The sequence below is a fragment of the Thunnus albacares genome, chromosome 6, assembly GCF_914725855.1.
Source record: "Thunnus albacares chromosome 6, fThuAlb1.1, whole genome shotgun sequence".
Taxonomy (NCBI): Eukaryota; Metazoa; Chordata; class Actinopteri; order Scombriformes; family Scombridae; genus Thunnus; species Thunnus albacares.
The window spans coordinates 21,997,355-22,018,197 of NC_058111.1; the positions used below are offsets into that span (position 1 = coordinate 21,997,355).

Below are 20,843 nucleotides of genomic sequence, written 5' to 3' on the forward strand. Positions count from 1 at the left end.
AGTTATGACAGAAAACCCAAAAATTGTTACAATTGCCTCCAGTCTCTCCTACACCCAGGGGACGCCAGGCAACTCAGAAAATAGGGTCTATTTAATAGGCTATTCTATGTAGTTATGTTGTTGTAGGCTTTTTTTGCAATATTTCCCTCATTTGGGGCGTCCCTATGGATGGATGGCACCTCTAGCATTCGCCTATACCGCCTATGCCATAGACCAGATCTGCCTGCAGCAATTTATTAGAAACACAGAGTCACAATGTAATAAAAGGAAGTGAGTCAGAGAGCAATAAAAGAAGGAGTTTTGACTAACAGTATGCGCTTTCTTGTTATTCACAGTATTTTAAGGACCACTCCTTGAGCCTGTATAAAATGACGCTCCCAGGTTGATACTTGGAAAAACTGACCGAAGGTGACAAAAAAAAAATGTAGATGATCAGACGGTTTAGACTACAGGAGGACAGCAGTGCAGACAGGAGCTGAAAAACACACTTAGATAATAATGTTTTTGTTCTGTCTCTCTCTCTCTGGCTCTTCCTGTTTTTATTTATGTTTCTCCTTATTTCAGTTTTTCACAGACCCTTGTGCCAGCAGCCCCTGTCTCCATGGAAACTGTAGCCGGAGCAACGGCGGGGAGGAGGGGGAGCCGGCTTACACCTGCGAGTGTAGTGAAGGCTACGAGGGGGAGAGGTGCGATCAAATCCTATTGGACCTGCCGGCCGCAGACTGGGACCTAGCCACCCCCTCCGCTCCTGAGCTGGCTACTCCCGTCGCCTCCACGACCGTAGCCGCCACTCAGCCGCCGCAGCCAACCACCGTGCCCTCCACCACAACACCAGCACCTCCCACCCTGCAGCCATGGAAACCCAAACCTGGGCAGAGGCTGCTGGTGGTGCCGTGGGAGGCAGACAGGGTGAGATGAACTTCCGCGTTGAACTCACGCTACTGCGGACTGACTTCATCTTCAGAATCTATAAACAAATATATATATTATGTGCGTGTGTGTCCTCTTTCAGGTGACTGAGGGTCTGCACTGTGTGAGCAGTGAGCTGTGTGAGCTGACATCAGGAACTCTGACTCTGTCTCTAGATGTGCCCGAAGAGACGGCTGTAAAGTAAGAGCACCATTAAAGTACCTTTTTATGACTGACATCTGTCTCCTTAAAGGAATACTCCATTAAAACTGTATCTTTCAAGCCTGCAAGCAGTGGATATTTCATACTCGGTCCACTCACACAGATGTTTTGCCTGGTTAGACCTCTTCTCAGGACTGTGTGAACATGTACAGACTGTTCTATGTATATATCTCTGTTGGAGCAGGACAGATTACACCTTTATCATGTTTATGACTTCATAGATTTTGGTGACCTCACATACAGTTTTAGTCGCATTGTCCTAGTAGGAAAATTGCAGGTGTTACTAATATCATTAACAATGGCTCTGTTTTATTAAAGTGTCCCCATAAACCATGACAGTGAGCCGGTAATTGGAATTCAGCCATCGTTAATTTTATTATTAACACCTGTGCTTTTCCTCGCTGTGACAAAACTAAGGCTGCGGTCCAACTGTCTTTTTTGCTCAGGAAGGTTCCTAACTGAGTGAAATGACCTGGAAGTATTTAAGTGGCAGCATTGATAAGAGCTGGTTGAATTCTCTAAATGCTGAGAAAAGGTACTTCAGTGCTTCCTTTCTAATCTCCTTTAACATAGGATACACTTGACCATCCTTTACGAAAGGAAAGGAGATCATTCTGTGCCACAGTTCCTTGCAGCAGCAATATTTAAAGCAACCAAGCAAGGCACCATTCAGACAAAATAAAGTTTCAATATTATAAAGTGTAAGTAAATAACTAGTGTGCTGTTTTGTTTTGTTTTTGTGTAAGGCAAAACAACAGCAATATTCTGTGTGGAAACACATTAGATATGCAGGAACAATTTCAGTTATGCTTTGATGTTATGTTCAATTGAAGCATTCCCTGTGATCTATGTCCAAAACACACATCAGCATCCTCTTGCCATTTGTGAACACAATGCTATGAGCCTCCATAACCCTCCTCTTATCAATGTTTCTTTGGTTTCGCTGTGAGGTGAGCCACACAGCAGCAGCAAGCCCAATGTCTCCCATTTTGCTGTACAACTCTGATACTCCCCAGCTGCCCTTTTATAGGCCAGTAATTGAAGATGGGCTCATTGGGATATATATGATTCAGCTGGCTAGATGGTTATTGGCCAATCGTTGAGTGCAGTAGCGTTGGGTCCTTGATTATCTGATAGTAATATCTTTGGGGAATCAACGATTTTGTCACATTGCACATCCACAGCCTGTATCAACCATAACAACTTCAAAGCACATTCAAGTCAACATTTCAAGGTGTTTGCTGAGTTGTGTGGTGGTTCTTAAGCTATTATAACAGATCATAATCGGCATATTAATCATAACAGAAGCCTGTCATTCAAGAAAAAGGGATGTGAGACATTTTTAGACCTCATGACGTTTTTCATCGAGGTCAAGGAAAAGTAGTTTGGAAGGATAGGACGTACTTGTTGACCGCAACCAAATGTGTTCACTGATAAAAAAGCCTAATCTCAGCAGAGTTCTGCCCAAATCTAATCAGCCAGAATAAATGCAGGTCCCTTAAAAGATAAAGTCTTCCTTTAAAAAGTAACAACAAGTGAAAATTTTGTTTTTGTTCGCATCCAGGGGATCAGGTCCTCACCGTACTGCAGTGTACACAGCATGTGGTTAGTACACTCTGACAGGTGTGGTACAGGTGCAATAGGGTTTCAATTTTCAAAAAAGCTCAGAGAAACAGTGTGTTTCAGCTTGCATGTTATTCAGTTACACTTCAGAATTAAGCCTAAAAACGGCCTTAATTGCCTGTTGTAATATTTGCCTGTTTTTTTGGACACTAATCAACAAGAATAACAACAAAAAATACTGTTTACTGTATTCATAATCACCATAAAGAATACATAGAAATGTTAAAATAGAAGCTGCTTTGCACAGCATTTTATCTGCATACTTACCATGCAGCAACTTTTGTAATTGTCCGCAACACTACGACTTGAGTCTACGCATGACTAGCGTGGCTCCTGAAACTCTGTATTACACGACTCCAGGTGTTTTCCATCTTTTCAGAACATATTTGCTCATCAACAATATTACATTAATTCTGTGAAGAAGGTCAATGAATTATGCAGAAGCAATGGTCAAGGTGAATATTGAACGTCCTTCATGTTGCCCCTCATTATAGATGGCAGACACGACTCAGGGTTCATGTTCACGATGGCAGACTGGGAGCTACGAGCTGCAAGTTAATCAACTGCTGCTGCTTTGTTTTCATACTGTATAATTACACACGACACCTGATTGCAGACCCAGATGCAGGCAGTGAAGGACACTTACATACAAACACACCCGCACCACTTAGAAATGAAGCACTGATCCAAAAGTGACATCGATTTAGAGATGCTGATAATTATGTAATAAAACTCTTGTATCCCAAAGAGGCTGCAGAGTGAGTGAGAGAGTGGCTGTCACTCTGCCACTTTGTGTTTGCAAAGAATTACAGATAGACTACAATGTTATGTAATAATATTAACAACACTGATGCTGAGTATTACTCAATAGAGTATCAACTCTTGTCTAATTAACTTAATTGCTTTGAAATTAATTTAGTAAATAACAACCGTTCACTAAGCCCCACCCCCACTTTGTATAGCCTGTGGAGCTTTCAGTCTTTGCACAGCACGTATGCTGTTTAGAAAGATAATGGTGACAGATTTACCACTCAGCTTCTTTGTTAATTTTGAAACAAAGTGCACTTGGTTTCAGACAGATGTAAACAACAGCAGGCTTCTCATTTCGAGCTAACAGCTGTCGATTTAACATGAACGTAGGTCATAGTTAGCTAGTTAATTAAGTTCATGTTACCTCTATGAGTTGGTTTAAAATGCTTTCTGCAGCTGAGTTTTTAGCTAATGTTTCCAGCTGACTGGTTTTAAAATAAGAATCCTGTACATCGGTCCTAAATGTGCACTTGATAGCTGCATTAATGGTATTGTACCAAAAAAGTCAACATCCTCACCAGTTGAGGACCCTGTAGACATGAATATAAAGAACCAGCATTGTTCTGAGCTCGTTTATCCTAATAGCATAAGGAAAAATCTAAGATTAGACTGTTATTCCGCTCTAACGTAACCCTTTTTTGCTGCTTAGTATACATGCTTGTTTGCATTTTTAAAAGTATGTTCACACTTTGAATGTTAAAAGAGACTTTAGAATGAGGACTCACAGATGTATTCCTTTGGCAAACTGAGTAACTTTAGCTGGGTTGTTGACAGAGCTGCTAACGTTAGGTGCTACGGAGGGTAATTCTGTACAAGGCCCGCTTCTACAAAGTTATGAAATACATCACAGTTGATGTGTTAGTTGTGAAGAGGCTTTCATAATATAATCTGTAACCCCACATACTAATGTAGAAAGTTAACAATGTGCTTGATTATTACTGTAGGTTGGTAATGACTGCAGTTTATGTTGGAGCAGAAAAACACAGTTTAATTCATTCATTATACTTAAGTTCTTGTGCTCTTATGATAGCCCCATGCACAATGCGTCAGAGTCTGGAGAAATCCAAAGCTTGACATATCTGTTGTGCCTATTTATAGCAGCTATGACTGGATAATTGGGTTTAGCAAATGGTTAACTGATTGGCCGCTATAAAAACTTGAAAATGGAAAAAAACAAAATGAAAATTAGATGAAAATACCAACGAAATGAACTTACATGAAGTTTTACTACATTGAAAATATGTCTTAATCTGCAGGGAACGTAGCTATAAAATATAGGGCATAATTTACAACTATCCCAAATCTCAAATTACTCATTTCAGCTAGAGAGGAACAGCAGCTCCCCAGATATATGAGCTCCTTACGTTGTCCTGCAGGCTGAGCCCAGACACCCTGCAAAGGAAAACTCATTTCAGCTGCTAGTAGCCTGTCCACCATCTTATTATTCAGTCACTGCTCACAGCTTCACCTTCAGACCAATGCAGCTTCCTTTTTTCGCCAAGATTTTGGGACAGCCGTTGTGCCAATCCACCTGTGACGCTCCGACTTGCCCTGACTAATGAACATGACCCAAAATATGTTCCGTTTATATCCTGAACTATGCTCTGCTGTTTTTCTCTGATGGTATTTTATCTCTCCTAAAAGTGGGTTGCATATTTTTTGTAATGTGGGAATGATTATTTCAAGTGTGGGTGTGAGGTTAGAGGGATACTTAGAAGCATTTAGCTAGTGAGAGGCTTCATTCAAGCTGTTCAGTATCCGGTTAACAGTTGTGGTAGACAGATGTCACTCTGCTGCTATTTCTATCTTTCATGAGGACTCGTAGTGTAGTGACTCAGCTTGGCTCGGCTCTGGTCTTTGCTCTCTCCATAGCAGGCTGGCAGCTATTGGAGCTCAGTGTCACATGTAGGAAACATGTCATGAGTTTGGCTGATCTGCTCAGATGTTTACAGATGCAGTTATGAGCCTCCTCAATATCCTCCTATGGGCAGCCTCAACCACAACAGGCCTGCAGACAGATAATTGATCCTCTTGGTTCATGTTGTCCATGGTTTTTCTTGAGGTGAGAGGTGAAGTGAACTCTGTCTCTCCTCAGTCTCACCAAAATACCATTTGCATTATCGGGAATGTTGACTGGAATAATATACCTGAGTCAGTCATGTATGCTGAAGATTTTGATGTTATTAGGCTCAACCTTACCAAAGATTTCTTGGTAATAGGTCTGGTTTCTTCACATATGTGTCCAGTATTAGAGGTACAGTACTGTGCAAAAGTTTTAGGCACTTTAGATGTTTAGATTCTTATCCATAATAGAAAACCATCAGTGAGACATCTGATGAGCCCCAAATTTATTCTGCAGCATGACAACGACCCCAAACATACAGTCGGAGTCATAAAGAACTATTTTCAGCCACATGAAGAACAAGGAGTCCTGCAGCAGATGGTTTGGCCCCCACCGAGCCCTGATCTTAACATCATGGAGTCAGTCTGAGATTACATGAAGAGACAGAAGCAACTGAGACACCTAAATCCACAGGAGAACTGTGGTAACTTCTCCAAGATTGAGGAACAACCTTGAAAAACTGTGCAGATGTACTGAGGAGAACTGCCACATCAAATATTGATTAGATTTGGGTTTCTTCTGTTTACTGAACTTTGTATGAAGTTAACGGATAAATAAAAAACATTCATGGCATTTTTTTTGAAAGTATCCTTACCTGACTTTTAGTGCCTAAAACTTTTGCACAGCACTGTATATATCAAAGTATTTACCACCATAAATACTTTCAAATATCCCTTTGACAACACAAGTCATACAGTGTCCAAACTTTAAAGGGTTCATCCTTTGGGGACCATAAATGTCAGTAGATTCCTTCTCATTAAATTTTGATTCTGTATGTCTGATCACTTCCTCATGGCAGGATGTGGTGCTCCAGGGATCGTTTTGTCACCAGGGTCTGTTCATGTCTGCATGAAACCTTCCAACAGCAATAAAAATGAAGACAATTCAATTGTAATAAGGAAATTTTAATAGATATCAGCACTAAATGCGTCACATTTGAGTATCAAAGTATCAAGTGTGGTATTGAAGTGACTACACACTCTTCTCTTCTCTTTTCAGTTGGTCCGTCTTGATCTTTCTCTCTTTAGTACAAACTGTCCGAGATCCTGATGAATGATAGCGCCTGACCACACTGGCTGTATTTCACAACTGTGTTCATGAGGGTTTCAGTGTTTCCACAGGAAACAACATAACTCCCACAGAGTTAGATCACTGGCAGCTATTACTCACCAGACCTGACCATGATGCCAGGGTGCAGTAACAAACACAAAGACTGTCCTCCAGTCACCAGTCTTGGGTTCAAACATGGGACAAAGTGTCCTGACTGTCAGCATCACTACTGCTGTTCTGCTGCCAGGGACCATGTGTGACAGAGTGGAGAGTCATGTCTTATTAAACTCCTTATTTTGAATACATAAAGATTAGAGGAAGCAGGGAAGTTCACATAGTAGTATTAGTTCATTCATCTTATCTTGCATGCTGATTTTGCTGACATTTTAATGCTGTTTAAGATGTCCAGCAAGGTGAATCAAGTGCTCAAGGGCAAAGTACAATATACAATATGTGGATTGTGTTCCTAATATTTTGTGGATCCAATATATTTCTTGGTAACGTCTGGTACAATCCATTATCTACACTGTAAATATGCAAAACAAGCTGAAAAAGCAGATGAGAATGACTTATTATAACTTATTGTTTGGGACAAACTATAATATGAGTCCAGAGGAATCAGATTTCCCTTTACTGTGGGACCTTGTATCCCTCCCTCACTGACTTTTCTCTCTCCTCCAACCAGAGTGGTTGTAAACGCCAGTGGAGCCCCAGTGCTGTGGCGTGTGAATGAAGAGGGTTTCCTCCGCTCCTCCATTTTGAATGGAACTACAATGTGGTTCCTACAGGCCCCTGATGGACTGGTGGTGCCAGACTACTCGCTGCCCCTGGGACAGAACTACTTCCTCAGTAAGTCACCTCAGTTCTTAATAAAGCATGAAACATGAAACATTATTTTCACATCACCTCTGTTTTATCATACAGCCACAAAATGGACATCAAAGCTCATTAGCTAAAACTCAAACATACACTCATAGAGTAGTAGTGTTGGCATGGAAACCCCTATCAATTATAAAGTTACTATTGCTGCTATAGAGGAAAATACAGTATGAAAGCAGCATGAAGGTGATTCATTCTGAGGCAAAACGAAGACGAACTGAAATAACTGAACTGATACATTTGGTTTTAACTTTTAGTTTGTTTTGGAGACACAAATGATTTGATGAAAACAAGCTTAATAGGATGATTCAATGTCAGTACCAAACCATCTCCAGAACAAAGATGGCTGATTCAAATTTCTATTTGTCCTACACTTTAGTTTTTGATCAAATTCCTGCTAAACTAATGACATTCCCACCAGACTCAACTGTACTTTGTGTGTAGTGCTAATTGGAAAATTTTGGCATGCTAACAAGCTAAATTAAGATGGTGAACATGCTAAACATCAGCACTGTAAGCTCTTCTAGTTAACTTATACATGTGGTCCGTCCATATGATAGCATATCGTAACCCATTGATCAAAATGCAACTAAAGCTTTGCAAAAGGAGTTTTTGCAAGTTTTTACTGGATTAATGTGTTTTTTCTTGTCATGACTTGGCAGCAACATGTAGCTATTGAAACTTAATATAACAACTTAGCATACTGAAAAACTGTGTAGTTTATTGAAAACGTCACTGACCACCATAACTAACATATCAACCTGAGAGGTAAAATGATAAATATTCACCTAAGTGCACAGAAACACAGAATGCTGAATTATTTATCATATGAAGCATGTTTTAATCAAATCAGATGAGTTACAGTTTAGCAGAAAATGCATAATTTTAATTATACTATGATTGATGACTGTTTTTATCATTTAATTTGTGTTAAGTTCCACCTCTCACGGTTCATCGAACAATTACAGAGAAGCTAAATAGGAAACATTTTAAAATACCTCCAAATAGCTCATTTACAACCGAGCCAAAAGCATTTGAGGATTAATAAATTTGAATAAATTGTATTTACAGTATTTATTCCTGACATATAATTGGGGAGAATCGCATAATATTTGCATTTATATATGAGTCAGACTATTATATTTGCATATTGAAAGAAAAAATAACATATTTATGCTGATATTCCATCTGTACTTTACTGCCCACACACACTCAGACGTAGATTTTGTAAAAGAGTACTCACACGATTGTGCCAAAATTGTGTAGTGAACTGCAGCTGGTCCTGGAGGGGGTTAACTGTTTGACTGAAGGGCTGTCTGACCTCTGCGTGTGCTCTACATGTATGATGCTGTTTCACTGCTGACCTTGGCATGTCTGGATGCTGCCTGTCTGCGTACCTGACATGTCTGCTAACGCTATGGCAGCACAGCCTGAGAGAGGAAGAGAGAGAGAGAGAGAGAGAGAGGGGGGGGGGGGGAGTGGTGGGGGGGGGGGGGGGAATGACATTGGGGAGTTGAATCAGGGGGGAGGAAGGATAATGGAGGGTGGGAGAGAGTCAGATAAGGAGAGAGAAAGACGGGAAATACGGCAGGGTAAGACAGAAAGGGATTAGAGAAAAAGACAGAGGGACAGAAGATGCAGAAGGAGGGGAAGACTGAAGGTCAAATTGTTAAAGATGAAATCGGATGGTGGTTTTTCTGCTAGCAGCCAAGCTAGATACTAAATGAGTAATGTTCACACTGACTGACTTGTATTTTTACACGTTAATACAAGTGTGCGGCGTGTACTGTAGGCCTGAAGGTGTGTGACCTTGCGCAGGCTCATGCGTGGTGTGAAAACCCGTGTAAGGAGGGAGGGAGGAGCAGTGACATTGCATTTCCTTCTTCTACACGTCATCGTGTCTGAATGTTGCATGCTTTCACGACTGAGCATTTGAAAGGAACGGTGACTGTGCAGGTCCGACGTTCGATGTGATTGGGTTGACAATCATTCGGTCATTTGCTTGACAGGGAAGCCTCTGATTGGCCAAGGAGCGTGCACTGTCTGTGTCTCGTCAGCGGGTGTGCTCGCAGCTCATTGGCTCGCATCAGGCTCTAAAAAATGGCCGTTAATATTCACTATGAGGCTATTTTTATCCAAGTGCCTGTGTGGCTGTCAGCTTTGATTGAAGATAATAAGAAATGTTCTGAACTTAGAGAGAGACAAGACGGAGGGGGACATAGGCTATTTTAGTCATGATGAAGAGCTGCCTACATCAGTTCTTCTCTTAACATGTTTTATTAGATTATTGTTTGTAGTTAATAGTGGCAGCAAAGTGTAGTTTTCAGAAATTTACAATTTGACAACCATAGTACATTTTAAAAATGCTGTTTTAACAAATGATTCTAATAAAAGTTGTTTATTTCTCCTCCCTTCTACATTTTCAGACATTAGATGATGTATTTAAATATCTGCCAATGTGGTGAATATATTTAGAATAAAACTCAGCTGCATTAATAAAAATGCTACATGAATAGTTCATAAGCACCTCAACTCTTCTGTGCTAGGTGTGATACGCGTGGGCGCCCCCACAGCCCCGGAGGTGACCCTGCGCCTCAACCTGACGGTGAAGGCCAGCAGCTGTGTGGAGCCTGGCAGCAGCTTCAGTGACCCTCAGTGCTCCGGCAAAGGCAAATGTATAACACAGCCATCTGAGGTAAGAAATCCACGATATAAGACCCTCAAAACTCAAGATGTTTCTTTTTTTCTTTTTTTTTTTATCAAGATGACATTTCAGCTTTATTAGAAGCTGAAGCTGAGAAGTTCAGGAGTAAAATGCTGCAGTGTCAGTTTATGCTAGAATAGGAAATCTTATAAGATTAACAGTCCTTAAAGGGAAATTTGTAGACTGAACTGAATCTCACCCAGATGTCAGTAGGGATGAAAGTTATTCAGTCAGGTGTGTTACTAGTTTATTAGTATTAGTATTAGATAAGTTTGAATAAGTATTTTAGCAATCTCTCACTCGACACCCTTTCAACACAATAATGCAACAACAAAATAAGCAAAAGCAAGGTTTCTATATTGCTATAACCTATCATTCTCACTGGAGCTGCATCAGTGCATGCAGTGGTGCAAACATCCTTTGATAATAAGCAGAAACATTTCTCTATGAGCTTCACTTAGCAGAGAACGGAGCAGAACAGCACATACAACAACATAACAAAAGCTACAATAGAGCAGAAAAACACAACACAGTGCTGCACAATGCAGCAGTGCAACATGATCAAACAGGCCTTATTGTAATGCTCATCATCTGCTGCTGATTGTCAAAAATGCATGTGGGTCAGCTTGAAAATAAGATGGTGTCTAATTTAGCACTCAAAGAGACAGACAACACTGCAGAGGAAGAAGATGGAAGCACTTGAGACCCATTGGTCCCCTTTGCATCTGTACTTTGAACTGGAGGAGATGTAGCGGTGGTGACTCACCGGGTGAGCGGGCAAAGAGGGAGGTGTTGCAAACCTTTTCATGCTTTTTCTGTCTTTTCTTCGCAGTTTCTCATTATCATTCCCCTCACTATATCAGAAAGTCACGCTGTGTAACTGCTGCGGCTGTTACTGAATAATTTTACAATCTCATTATTTCTGTTTCACAAGTTTTTCCTGTCATATCTATTTCCCAATGTTTCACCTTTCAGGTTCATTGATTTTGAAAATTACACGTGTGCATGTGTGTGTGTGTTTTTTTTTTTTGTAGAGCACTTTCTTTTGCGAGTGTGAGGACGGCTACACTGGAATCTTTTGTGAGGAATTCGACGCCTGCCACCACCGACCTTGTCGCAACAATGGCACCTGCACTGATGTTAGACAGGGGGGTGAAGGACGCAACTTCACATGCACCTGCCCACCAGGTGTGTTCATGTGGGCTCATGTGTGCATTATGCCTTTCTTCATGGTGTCTCAAGCCTGCGTGTGTGTGTATTTCAGGGCTGTTTCTGTGCACATTTATGTAAGACTTCATGGAGACACACTGGCCTAGAGCTGTGTAAAAGAAGACAAAGACCCCCTTGACAAAATCACTGAATTATAACAAAAGAACAAAGTGTGTTGAACCTGTGATCTTGTCAGATGTACTTGGGGACAGGGACTTGAAGTGAGGGCCTCTGTTATGAAAGTAAATGTCAGAGGTGACCACTGGTTTCCCATCACTTCTCATCAGGGAATTGTGCTAACAAGACCTGTGTAAGTGGCTAATGAGAAAAAACGTACAAAGGTGGCAACAGATAATAGACAGCACTGTCAAACGTAACTAACTCGATGGCTTAAATGTGTGCATTTTGCATACAATAATAACTCATTTATATGCTGTATCTCTGTATTTCTTTATTAGTATCACAATTAGCTCACCATGGTTGCTGCTACTCTTCCTGGAGTTCACAGAAATGATATATTGTAGACAACTGACAACCAATTACATACAATAATAAGCCATAGTTTTTCGTAACCAACACAATCAATCAAACATGTTAAATGCAAGAAAACACAATATTTTGTACTACACTATACTACACACCTGAGTAATGTTGCCTGGAAGACTATTCCATAGTTTTACAGCTCTATAATTAATATTCTGTGTGTTGGATTTGTTCTGGATTGCAAGAATACAATAAAATACATTAGTTTGTAAGCTGCCATAACATAAATACTGCATGGACCTTGTCCCTGGACAATTAAATGAGAAATCAGGACACTATTTTTTAGCTTAAACAGCTAGCTTTTAGCTGCATTTGACTGAATGTAATAAATGTGTGTGTTTCTCAGGTTATGAAGGGGAACGCTGCCAGTTGCTGGTTGACCACTGCCTGTCCCAGCCCTGCAAGAACGGAGCCACCTGCTTCAGCAGCCTGGCTGGGCCCAGGTGCTACTGTCCCGAAGGTAAGTAGCCAGTCACTGCATGCTGGAACTAATCTGAATGTGTGTCTGAAATACATGGCTTCATATTGAATAGTGCCCACAGTATTTCAGGTATTTGTTTTGATGCACAAAGTCAATTTCTATTCACCATTCACAAGGAAATAAAAACAGATACACACACCTGGGTTGCACTCGCACGTCTGCCAGAAAACCCTTCAACAGTTCATGAAGTTTGTGTGTCTTTGTCAAAAGGAAAAAGAGGAACATGTAGACTGAAATGAGTCTGTGCAATAGTAAGTGTGTTTTCCAGCTGTCTGATTCCAGTTATTATGCACTGTCTGCTGCGTGTTTAACAGTATCTGTGCCACTCAGATGCTTAATTTAAACCTTCCTCTTCTATTCTAATTAGTCTTCATAGCCTCAGCGACCTGCATCAGCCTCTCTGGGGAAATCTGTGACTGCAAAATCTCTGCCGAAACAGTGATTCTCAACAAGAGCACACTAGTTCGCCATTTATGTACATGTGTATCAACAGTAGTGTGAACAGTGTGTATGAGCTCACAGACACATGTACACACCTACAAAATACAGGGAAAGCATTGAGTGACAATAGATCTCACTACATAAAGAAACCTGGTGGGAAGGCTGTTCCATTGTTCCAGGTACAACTCCCAGCAGTCAGTATATTGTCGACATGTAGGAGGCCACACTCGCACCGCAACACCTGACTGTATTGTTAATCTGCAGCTGCCAAAAAAAACAAGGTCTCCACAGAGGAAAGGAATTCATAATCCACAGCTTGTGTGTATGTGTCTGTTTTCATAGAAACAGGGGTGAGAGCGGCTGCGAGAACTGTGGCAGCACCTCTTAATTAGTGCGAGGAGATTTTGTCTTAGGAGTGCTTTTGAAATTTTCATGAGCTTATTAGTTAATTCTGTGTCTGACAGAACTTCGACTTTTGGACAAATTACCTCTCGATTTGTTTATCTAGTAACTGCAGGGTAAATCAATGTGTAACACTCCCATCAGTTTTTCTGTTTAATGAATAATTAGTCAGTTTATTAAAAAGTGACTATAAGAACATTTAAGAACAAACTTTGCAACAAGACAACCCAGTAGTACCATATACTATTAAGCCATTTAACATACTGTATACCAATCAACATTAATACCAGTGATAGTTCATGAAAATAATGAATTTATTGAACTTATTGTCAATTGATTAAGTAAACGCCTAGAAAGTAATTTCATTCCATATTGCAGCAGCCATTGTGGTTTGTTTGAATGATTTTGCTTGTTAGGAATAAAAACAGTTAGCATGAGCAGGGATATCTGCAATAACTGAGCAGCAAAAAGAAGAGCTCCACTCTGCCTTGTTGTCTGTTTGTGTGATTGGTTTCGCTTCCTTACCTGGATGAGCCTCCATTTGTAACAAATTGGCTCAGTGTCAGTGACAAGAAAAGGAAATCACACATGAATAAATATCTAAAATGACATTTATTGTCAACTTAAGGTGAAATAATGTAGTAAAATAATGTTAGTCAGTTAGGTTAGTCATGAATTCAGTGTGTGGATGAGTGTGGTGTGTGATGCACGCAAACCCAATTGGCTGGTGGAGACCTAGGAGGTTAAAGAGGAAGCCACTTAAATGGACTCAGGGCTAAACTATTGAAGTGTAGGTAGTTTCCTGATGTCCCCTCCAACTCTGACTATTGGTTCCTGAGCCAGGAAGCGAAACCAGTCACACAAGCAGAAGGAAGAGAGAGAGAGAGAGGGGGAGGGATGTCACAATATATATACGTTGGCTTTTATCTCTCTGTGTGTTATGTATAAATCACATTGTGGAGAAATGTAATAATTCTGCTCACACAGTCACATTATGGGGTCTCACCTCCCATCTGGGAAAGAACCTGGTTAACCATTACATGTTTTGTTTAAGGTTAGACATTATGGGGATGACAAATGATTTCCTGTCCTAAAATGAACATCTGCAATAAAACATCCAAAACAAAAAAGATGAAGATAAGCTTGAGTACTTAAAGTTAAGGGTTGGATAATTCTCCAGGGAATAAATTTAAGATGTTTTTGTGTTAGAGAGTGCATCCTTACTGATAGTGGTGAACTTATCAGAGGAGGATGTTTTAGATGCTTCTTTGGATACACAGCCTCTGGGTAGGTAATTACAAGGAGAGGAGATATTTTTTCATGCAGAATTATGTTTTTAACTTGGACACTGTGATACTCTCTATTTTCCTCATGTATCAAACAAGAGGTTTCATTAATCCTCCAGGTCCAAGAAGTCTTTGCTGTGTAAAACCTTTCAGCATGTAGAACAGGGAGAGATAACAAGAGGAGGAGAAGAAGAAAAGAGAATTGAGAGTGCGTTAGAAATGAGACCCGGTGTTCTTCTGCCTGCATCCATTTCCCTCAGGAATGAGTCCCTGTCGCTTTGATTAGAGCAGAAGTGACAAGTTCTTTTCAGTCTTTTTGTTTCCTCAAGGAGAGAATAGAATAAAAATGCGATACAGTAAGTGATGATTGGGACTTAATTTATACAGTAGTGTCCTCCGTAGGCAAATACATTTCAGCACACTCAAACGGCCAAATGAGTACACACAGAGGACAGATAAGCACTTTTTCACGCTGCGTAGTGCTTTACCAGCATTCGGCTCACACCTGCATACATCATGTCCAATCTTCTCTTCCATAGTTCTTTCACAGGCACTTGCAATAAATAAAATGATGGATGGCATGACAACTGTAGCAGCTGTCATCAGAGACGTATCAACTCTGTGATCACCGGGCCAACTTTGAGAACAAAAGCTGCATTTTTATTTACTGCATTTCAAAGCAGGGATATTCAAATAGATTCACCCTGCAGGGAAGGTGGTGATGTTTTCATTCCCGTTTATTTCTCTCTCAGCAGCACATTTCAAAAACTGACAGATCTTCAGATAGAACTTGGACTGGTGAGATAGAGACTTGAATCTAAGTCGCAACAGTTCATTCATACAAACATCAACTTGGCCTGTGTGGTAAACATCCTACCAAAAAAACAATTTAAAGGGGACATATCATGCACATATATAGGTCTATATTTATATTCTGGGGCTCTACTGGAATATCTTAGCATGATTTACAGTTAGAAAATCTCTTGCATATTTATCTTATACCGGCTCTTTATGCAGGCCGTTTTACCTCCTGTCTCTTCAAGGCCTCCCTCCCAATGAACCCACTCTGTTCTGATTGGTTGGCCTCAGGAAGCTGCGTCTCGGCAGGCAGGCTTCTGGCGGCTCGGGAGGCCATGTAAACATACAGTAGTAGTAGCATTTCACTTCCTTTTCTTGTTCTTTACATGAAATGGAAATTTCTTAAATATATATGTATATGTTTGAGTCCGAATCTGATCTGAAATATGCAAACAACCTGTAGAACAACCTTAGCATCAAAGGCTGCAGAACAGACGACCATTTGTGGGCATGCATGAACAACCTGATGTCATCACGAGGAGGTAGTAAAGGTAACGTTACAAACAAAGAATTCAGAGCAGGCTGAAGCCCTGGATTTTGACTTTCAGGGAGCATTTTTCCATATGTTCACCTCAAGTTTTGGAACTTTGACCATGTTTAACAGACATGACCAACTCAACTGTATTCAAGCCATCAACAAGAAAGGTTTGATCATTTGATAATCCTCAATAATATAACAATACTAACACAAAGAATCAAGAGTTGATTATAATCCAGGGCTATTTTGTTCTGGATATTTATTACATAAAAGAGTACAAGAATAAAATACATAATAACCTGCATCGATTATACTAATTGCAAATTCTTATGTACCATTTAAGGCACTTGAGAGATTGTCTCTCTTATTTCAATCAGAACCTATATCTGTTCATGTTTACAGGGTAGATTTACCATAACATATCATTTTAAGTATACAAATGATATCTCCGGGCAGCCAGCCGTAGAATCAAGTATTTATGGAGGTCTCCACTCTCTGACTAACGTCTAGTTTTCACCCTCACACTCTCAGTTCAAGATAGAGCAATGAAGAAGTCAAACCTGTATGAATACCATTAATAATATGAATTTTATGGATGTGCTCAAGTAAATTTTGCTCCCTGACTCTTCAACAGAGACTCACATTAACTTCCTTTCACTTATTTTCACCTCTCCCTCTATCTATCTCACACACATACGCACTGACAGGAGAGAAAGTGTGAGTGTCAGTACTGTGACTGCCTCCAGTCACAACTGGCAAGGCGGGGGAGTGAGCGGGCCAGCTATATTTAAACTGTGAACTCCTTTTAGTGTTGGCAGGTTCGAATGCCAGCAGCAGGAATGAACAGACTCCTCTGTCAGCCATGTCACAATGTGTGCATCTTTAGTTAGAAAGACAAATAAACCAAAATTTGAGAAAGGTAGAGAGGGAAATTGAGCTCAAGATGTAGAGATTCTGTAAAAACAAACAAAAAAAAGTTCTTACAGTGAGCAAAGAAGCTAAATAGCAGGAGATTAAACCACAAGAGAACAAATAAAATTAAAATATTAAATTTATGCAAGAGCTTGTGTGTGTAAGTGTGTGTGCGTGGGCTAGCGTATGTCTGTGTGTGTGCAAGCTTATAAGAATAAGAGAGAAAAAAGGCAAAAAGGGAGCAGATATGGGGGAGGCGGAGGAGCGAAAAAGAGAAAGGATGAAGCAGAACGAGGCAGTGGACAGAGAGAAAGGGAGAGAGAGAGAGAGCTTTGGGTGAAAATTTCCCCTGACTGCTGCAGATTACTCCTGTCTCTCCACTGCTGAATGACAAACGTCCTCCTCACACAGTGAAATAAAGTCTTGCAGATCAATGGATGCTTGGGAGAGATCTCTTCATTAGTTCAATGGAGTGTGCAGTCAGCGCAGGGATTTACTACGGTGTTGCTGTAAATCAGAGAACCCCCCCCCCACACACACACACACACTAATGTATATCACACCACCATACTGCATGTGCATGTACACATTGAACACAACAGAGTCTTCCTCCACTGGCAGTTCTCATGGGAGGTGAAGATAGAGGAGGAGGAGAAGGGGTGAAGAAAAGCGGGAGGAAGTTATTTTTAGAGGAGGATAGGTGAAAGTAGCAGAGGCTCACAAGCTAATGAGAAGAGGTGGAGAAGAAACAGTGGCTTCAATGCACGAGTCACCCACAAAGAAAATGGAGTGTGTGAAAAACAGACACACATGAACAGACTTCATAGAAAGAATAACAGACACACGAGCACAAGGCTTCACTCGGTTTGTCTTTCCCTCTAACAACAAAGAGGAAGGGATAACAGAGAGAACATTAAAATTTCTCTACGTGGTAATTTTGGGTGGTAGATGATGACAGTATATATTATCTTTTAATCGTTGGTGTCACTCTACCAACAGCTGCCACTACAAAACTTGTTAGTGATGAGCCTTAAAGGAATTGTTTGACTCACAGGAAGGGTTACGGTTATTTGCTTTTTTGCTGAAAGTCAGATGAGAAGATCTATCTCTCTGATGTCTGTGTGTGTGTGTGTGTTTGTTTGTTAGTGGGGCTAAAGTGAGGAGGCAATTAGCTAAGCATCAAGACTGGAAGCAGGGAGAAACAGCTATCCAGGGTCTGTCCACCAACAACATGTTATGTTGTGGTTTAATGGGGAGTTACGTGCCGTATTTCTTGGCAACTTGCTACACAGAAGTGCTGGACTGACGGCTAAATCGGTGCTCATCAAGTATTTACAGACGTTCTTCCTAAAACCACAAATTGTCATTTGTATGGTTCTTTCTGAATATTAATTAAACAGATGAAATATGTGCAATTTATTTTGTGAGCTTTAAAGGTGTTGGGAGACATATTTTTAAACTTTGGAGAGATTCAGGCTAGCGTGAATTCAGTGTTAATCGCTAAGCTAAGCTAAGCTAAGCTAATCTTAGCTCCATAGTTAACAGTACAGACATGATCTTCTCATTTATCTCTCAGCAAGGATGCGAAACAGTGAGCCCAAAATGTCGAAGTTGTCTTTATAAACAATAATCTTAAACTGTGTCTGAGGACGGAAACCAAGTCAGATTTTGTCAAATTACTCTGACAAGTAGAACTTTAAAAGTTGAAATAATTGCATTAGAAAGGCATTGAGTTAAAAGTTTAAAATATCACAGGCTAGTTTTGTGACCGGGGTGAAAGCTTGTTTAATGCAATTATAATTACCTTGTTTACATTACATAAGATATTTTGCTTTTTTATGTTTTTGCTTCAAGAAAAACATCCAATGTCATCCTGCAGATGCTTGCTACACTTCTAATGACCTGCGCTGCACAGCTTGGAATCTATGTGGAATAAATTACTGTTGTGCATGCTGGAAATTTAGTTTCAGATGTTGGTGGAGGCTGCATATTTTTAGTCCTTGGTGCTGTGTCATGAGATTAAATTAAGATACTCACATTGAATGAGGCATGCGTAATTGTGGTAACAAATTCAAAATGCTCAGCACATCCCTCACGTTAGAGACTGCAGATAAAACGAACACATGATTTTGGCTGCCCTCGGATAACTGTACAGATTTAATCCTCTGTGAGGGAAGGCACTCAAAGATGCTAAAAGCAGCTGTGGGTGACATCATTGGTAAGAGTCATGTAATGACGTAGAGACAGTACCTTAAAGACATTATAAATTGCATCTTGATTTGTACTTAAATGTTTATAATATATATATTATTAAAGTGAAAGACAAAACCTACCATACATTTCAGTGTAGAGGTCTCTAAACCCATGAGTTTATTTGCATTAAGAGGTGATCTTAGTGGGCAGGAAAGTAAATGCTGTCTCTTTTCTAAATAGATGTCATATCTTGCACTGCACCACTTGATTTGCATAACCACCCCCGCCCCAAAACTTGAGAAAAAGTTTAGCTGATTTGTGTCTGACAGAACTGGCAATCTGCCTGCAACTCTACCAGCTTTGTGCTTCTGGTGTTAGGAGTAGATAAGAACACTTGTACATTTTAAATTGCAGTTTTGTGATTAAATTATGAAGTTAATGATAAATTTACAATGTCTTAAACACAACAGAGTGAGAGTCTTTCTAGTATTAGGCACACACGGTCTCAAAGTTATGGATTAAAGATCAGAAAACTGGTTGAAGCCATATGACATTTTCATCATTTCCTGTCTCTTTCCCTCACTGTCCTGCCATCTCCCACTTACCTTCTCTCTCTAACCCCTCCTGCAGGATACCAGGGTGCTACATGTGAGCAGAAGGTGGACCCGTGTGCCTCCAGCCCCTGTCACAATAATGGGACGTGCTACGCACAGGGCCCAGGCCCTTTGGGGTTCGGCTGTAGCTGCACAGCAGGTTTCACCGGCCCTACATGCGCCCAGCTGGTGGACTTCTGTGCCCTGAACCCCTGTGCCCACGGGGTGTGCCGCAGCGTGGGCAACAGCTACAGGTGTCTGTGTGTCCCAGGTGAGCTGCGCTGTCAGACATCTCAGTGACTGACACGTTTAGTAAAGGCTCACGGTGCTGCTGCCTGCTAACATCATGACGCTGTGGGCCAAATTTATCCAAAGTCAGATAGAGGAGAGACAGCTCACGTCATTGTTTATTTAACATTAGCTAAATGATGAAAAGAGCATTTGTTAGATGACTTTCCAAATTTAAATTTATGAATCAACGGAAATAACTGCTTTTTTTTATACAAGTCCTCTTACTCTTTTTCCAAAATACAGTTTGTGCTGCAGGTACATGTTCTTCCTCTTTGTTCCATTTTCCTCTTTGCCCCTTATCTCCGCTCTAAATCTGGCTTTACAACCAACACATAAAGGTTTGCAATAAGTAAAAGGATGGTGACTTGTAGCACTGTCTCAGACTCGGTACTCAGAATGGCAGTAAATATGATGAGTTGTTTTTAGATGGGATGATTGTAGCACTGGTGCTGAGGCTTCAGTGATGAAATCAACTGAGTAGAATGATGAGTTATCATTATCCATTGTCTTGCAATTACCTTGCTGGGATGGTGAGACAGATGACTTTCCCAGTGGCCCATAAACATAATTTGACACACTCCTGCCCCTCCTGCTCTCTGTTTATGCCATCTGTCAGTCGAATGTGCGAGCCAGTCACCATCTTGATCTCTTATTTCATGTTCTCATTCATCCTCTTGTAACAGCAGCCTCTACAGCTGCTTCTTAATGTGACAATATAGATTTAACCACAAAACATTAAGACCTTCAAATCATTTTTAGTTGCTTATGGTATAAATATATCTTGACTATTTGGAGATCTTGTTAATGTCTTTTAGATAAAGATGTGCTGTCTATGCA

The 20,843-nt window shown here is 40.5% G+C and overlaps 1 protein-coding gene across 1 annotated transcript in view; it reads left to right on the top strand.

Moving 5' to 3' along the window:
- The window catches only part of dner (delta/notch-like EGF repeat containing), a 76,968-nt gene that overhangs the window by 49,017 nt on the left and 7,108 nt on the right, over positions 1–20,843 (top strand). The window contains exons 2-8 of the mRNA XM_044354099.1: positions 565–909; positions 1,013–1,110; positions 7,422–7,585; positions 10,162–10,310; positions 11,354–11,507; positions 12,418–12,531; positions 19,753–19,986. Coding sequence (XP_044210034.1) covers positions 565–909; positions 1,013–1,110; positions 7,422–7,585; positions 10,162–10,310; positions 11,354–11,507; positions 12,418–12,531; positions 19,753–19,986 — 1,258 coding nt within the window. The remainder of the gene's footprint in view (positions 1–564; positions 910–1,012; positions 1,111–7,421; positions 7,586–10,161; positions 10,311–11,353; positions 11,508–12,417; positions 12,532–19,752; positions 19,987–20,843) is intronic.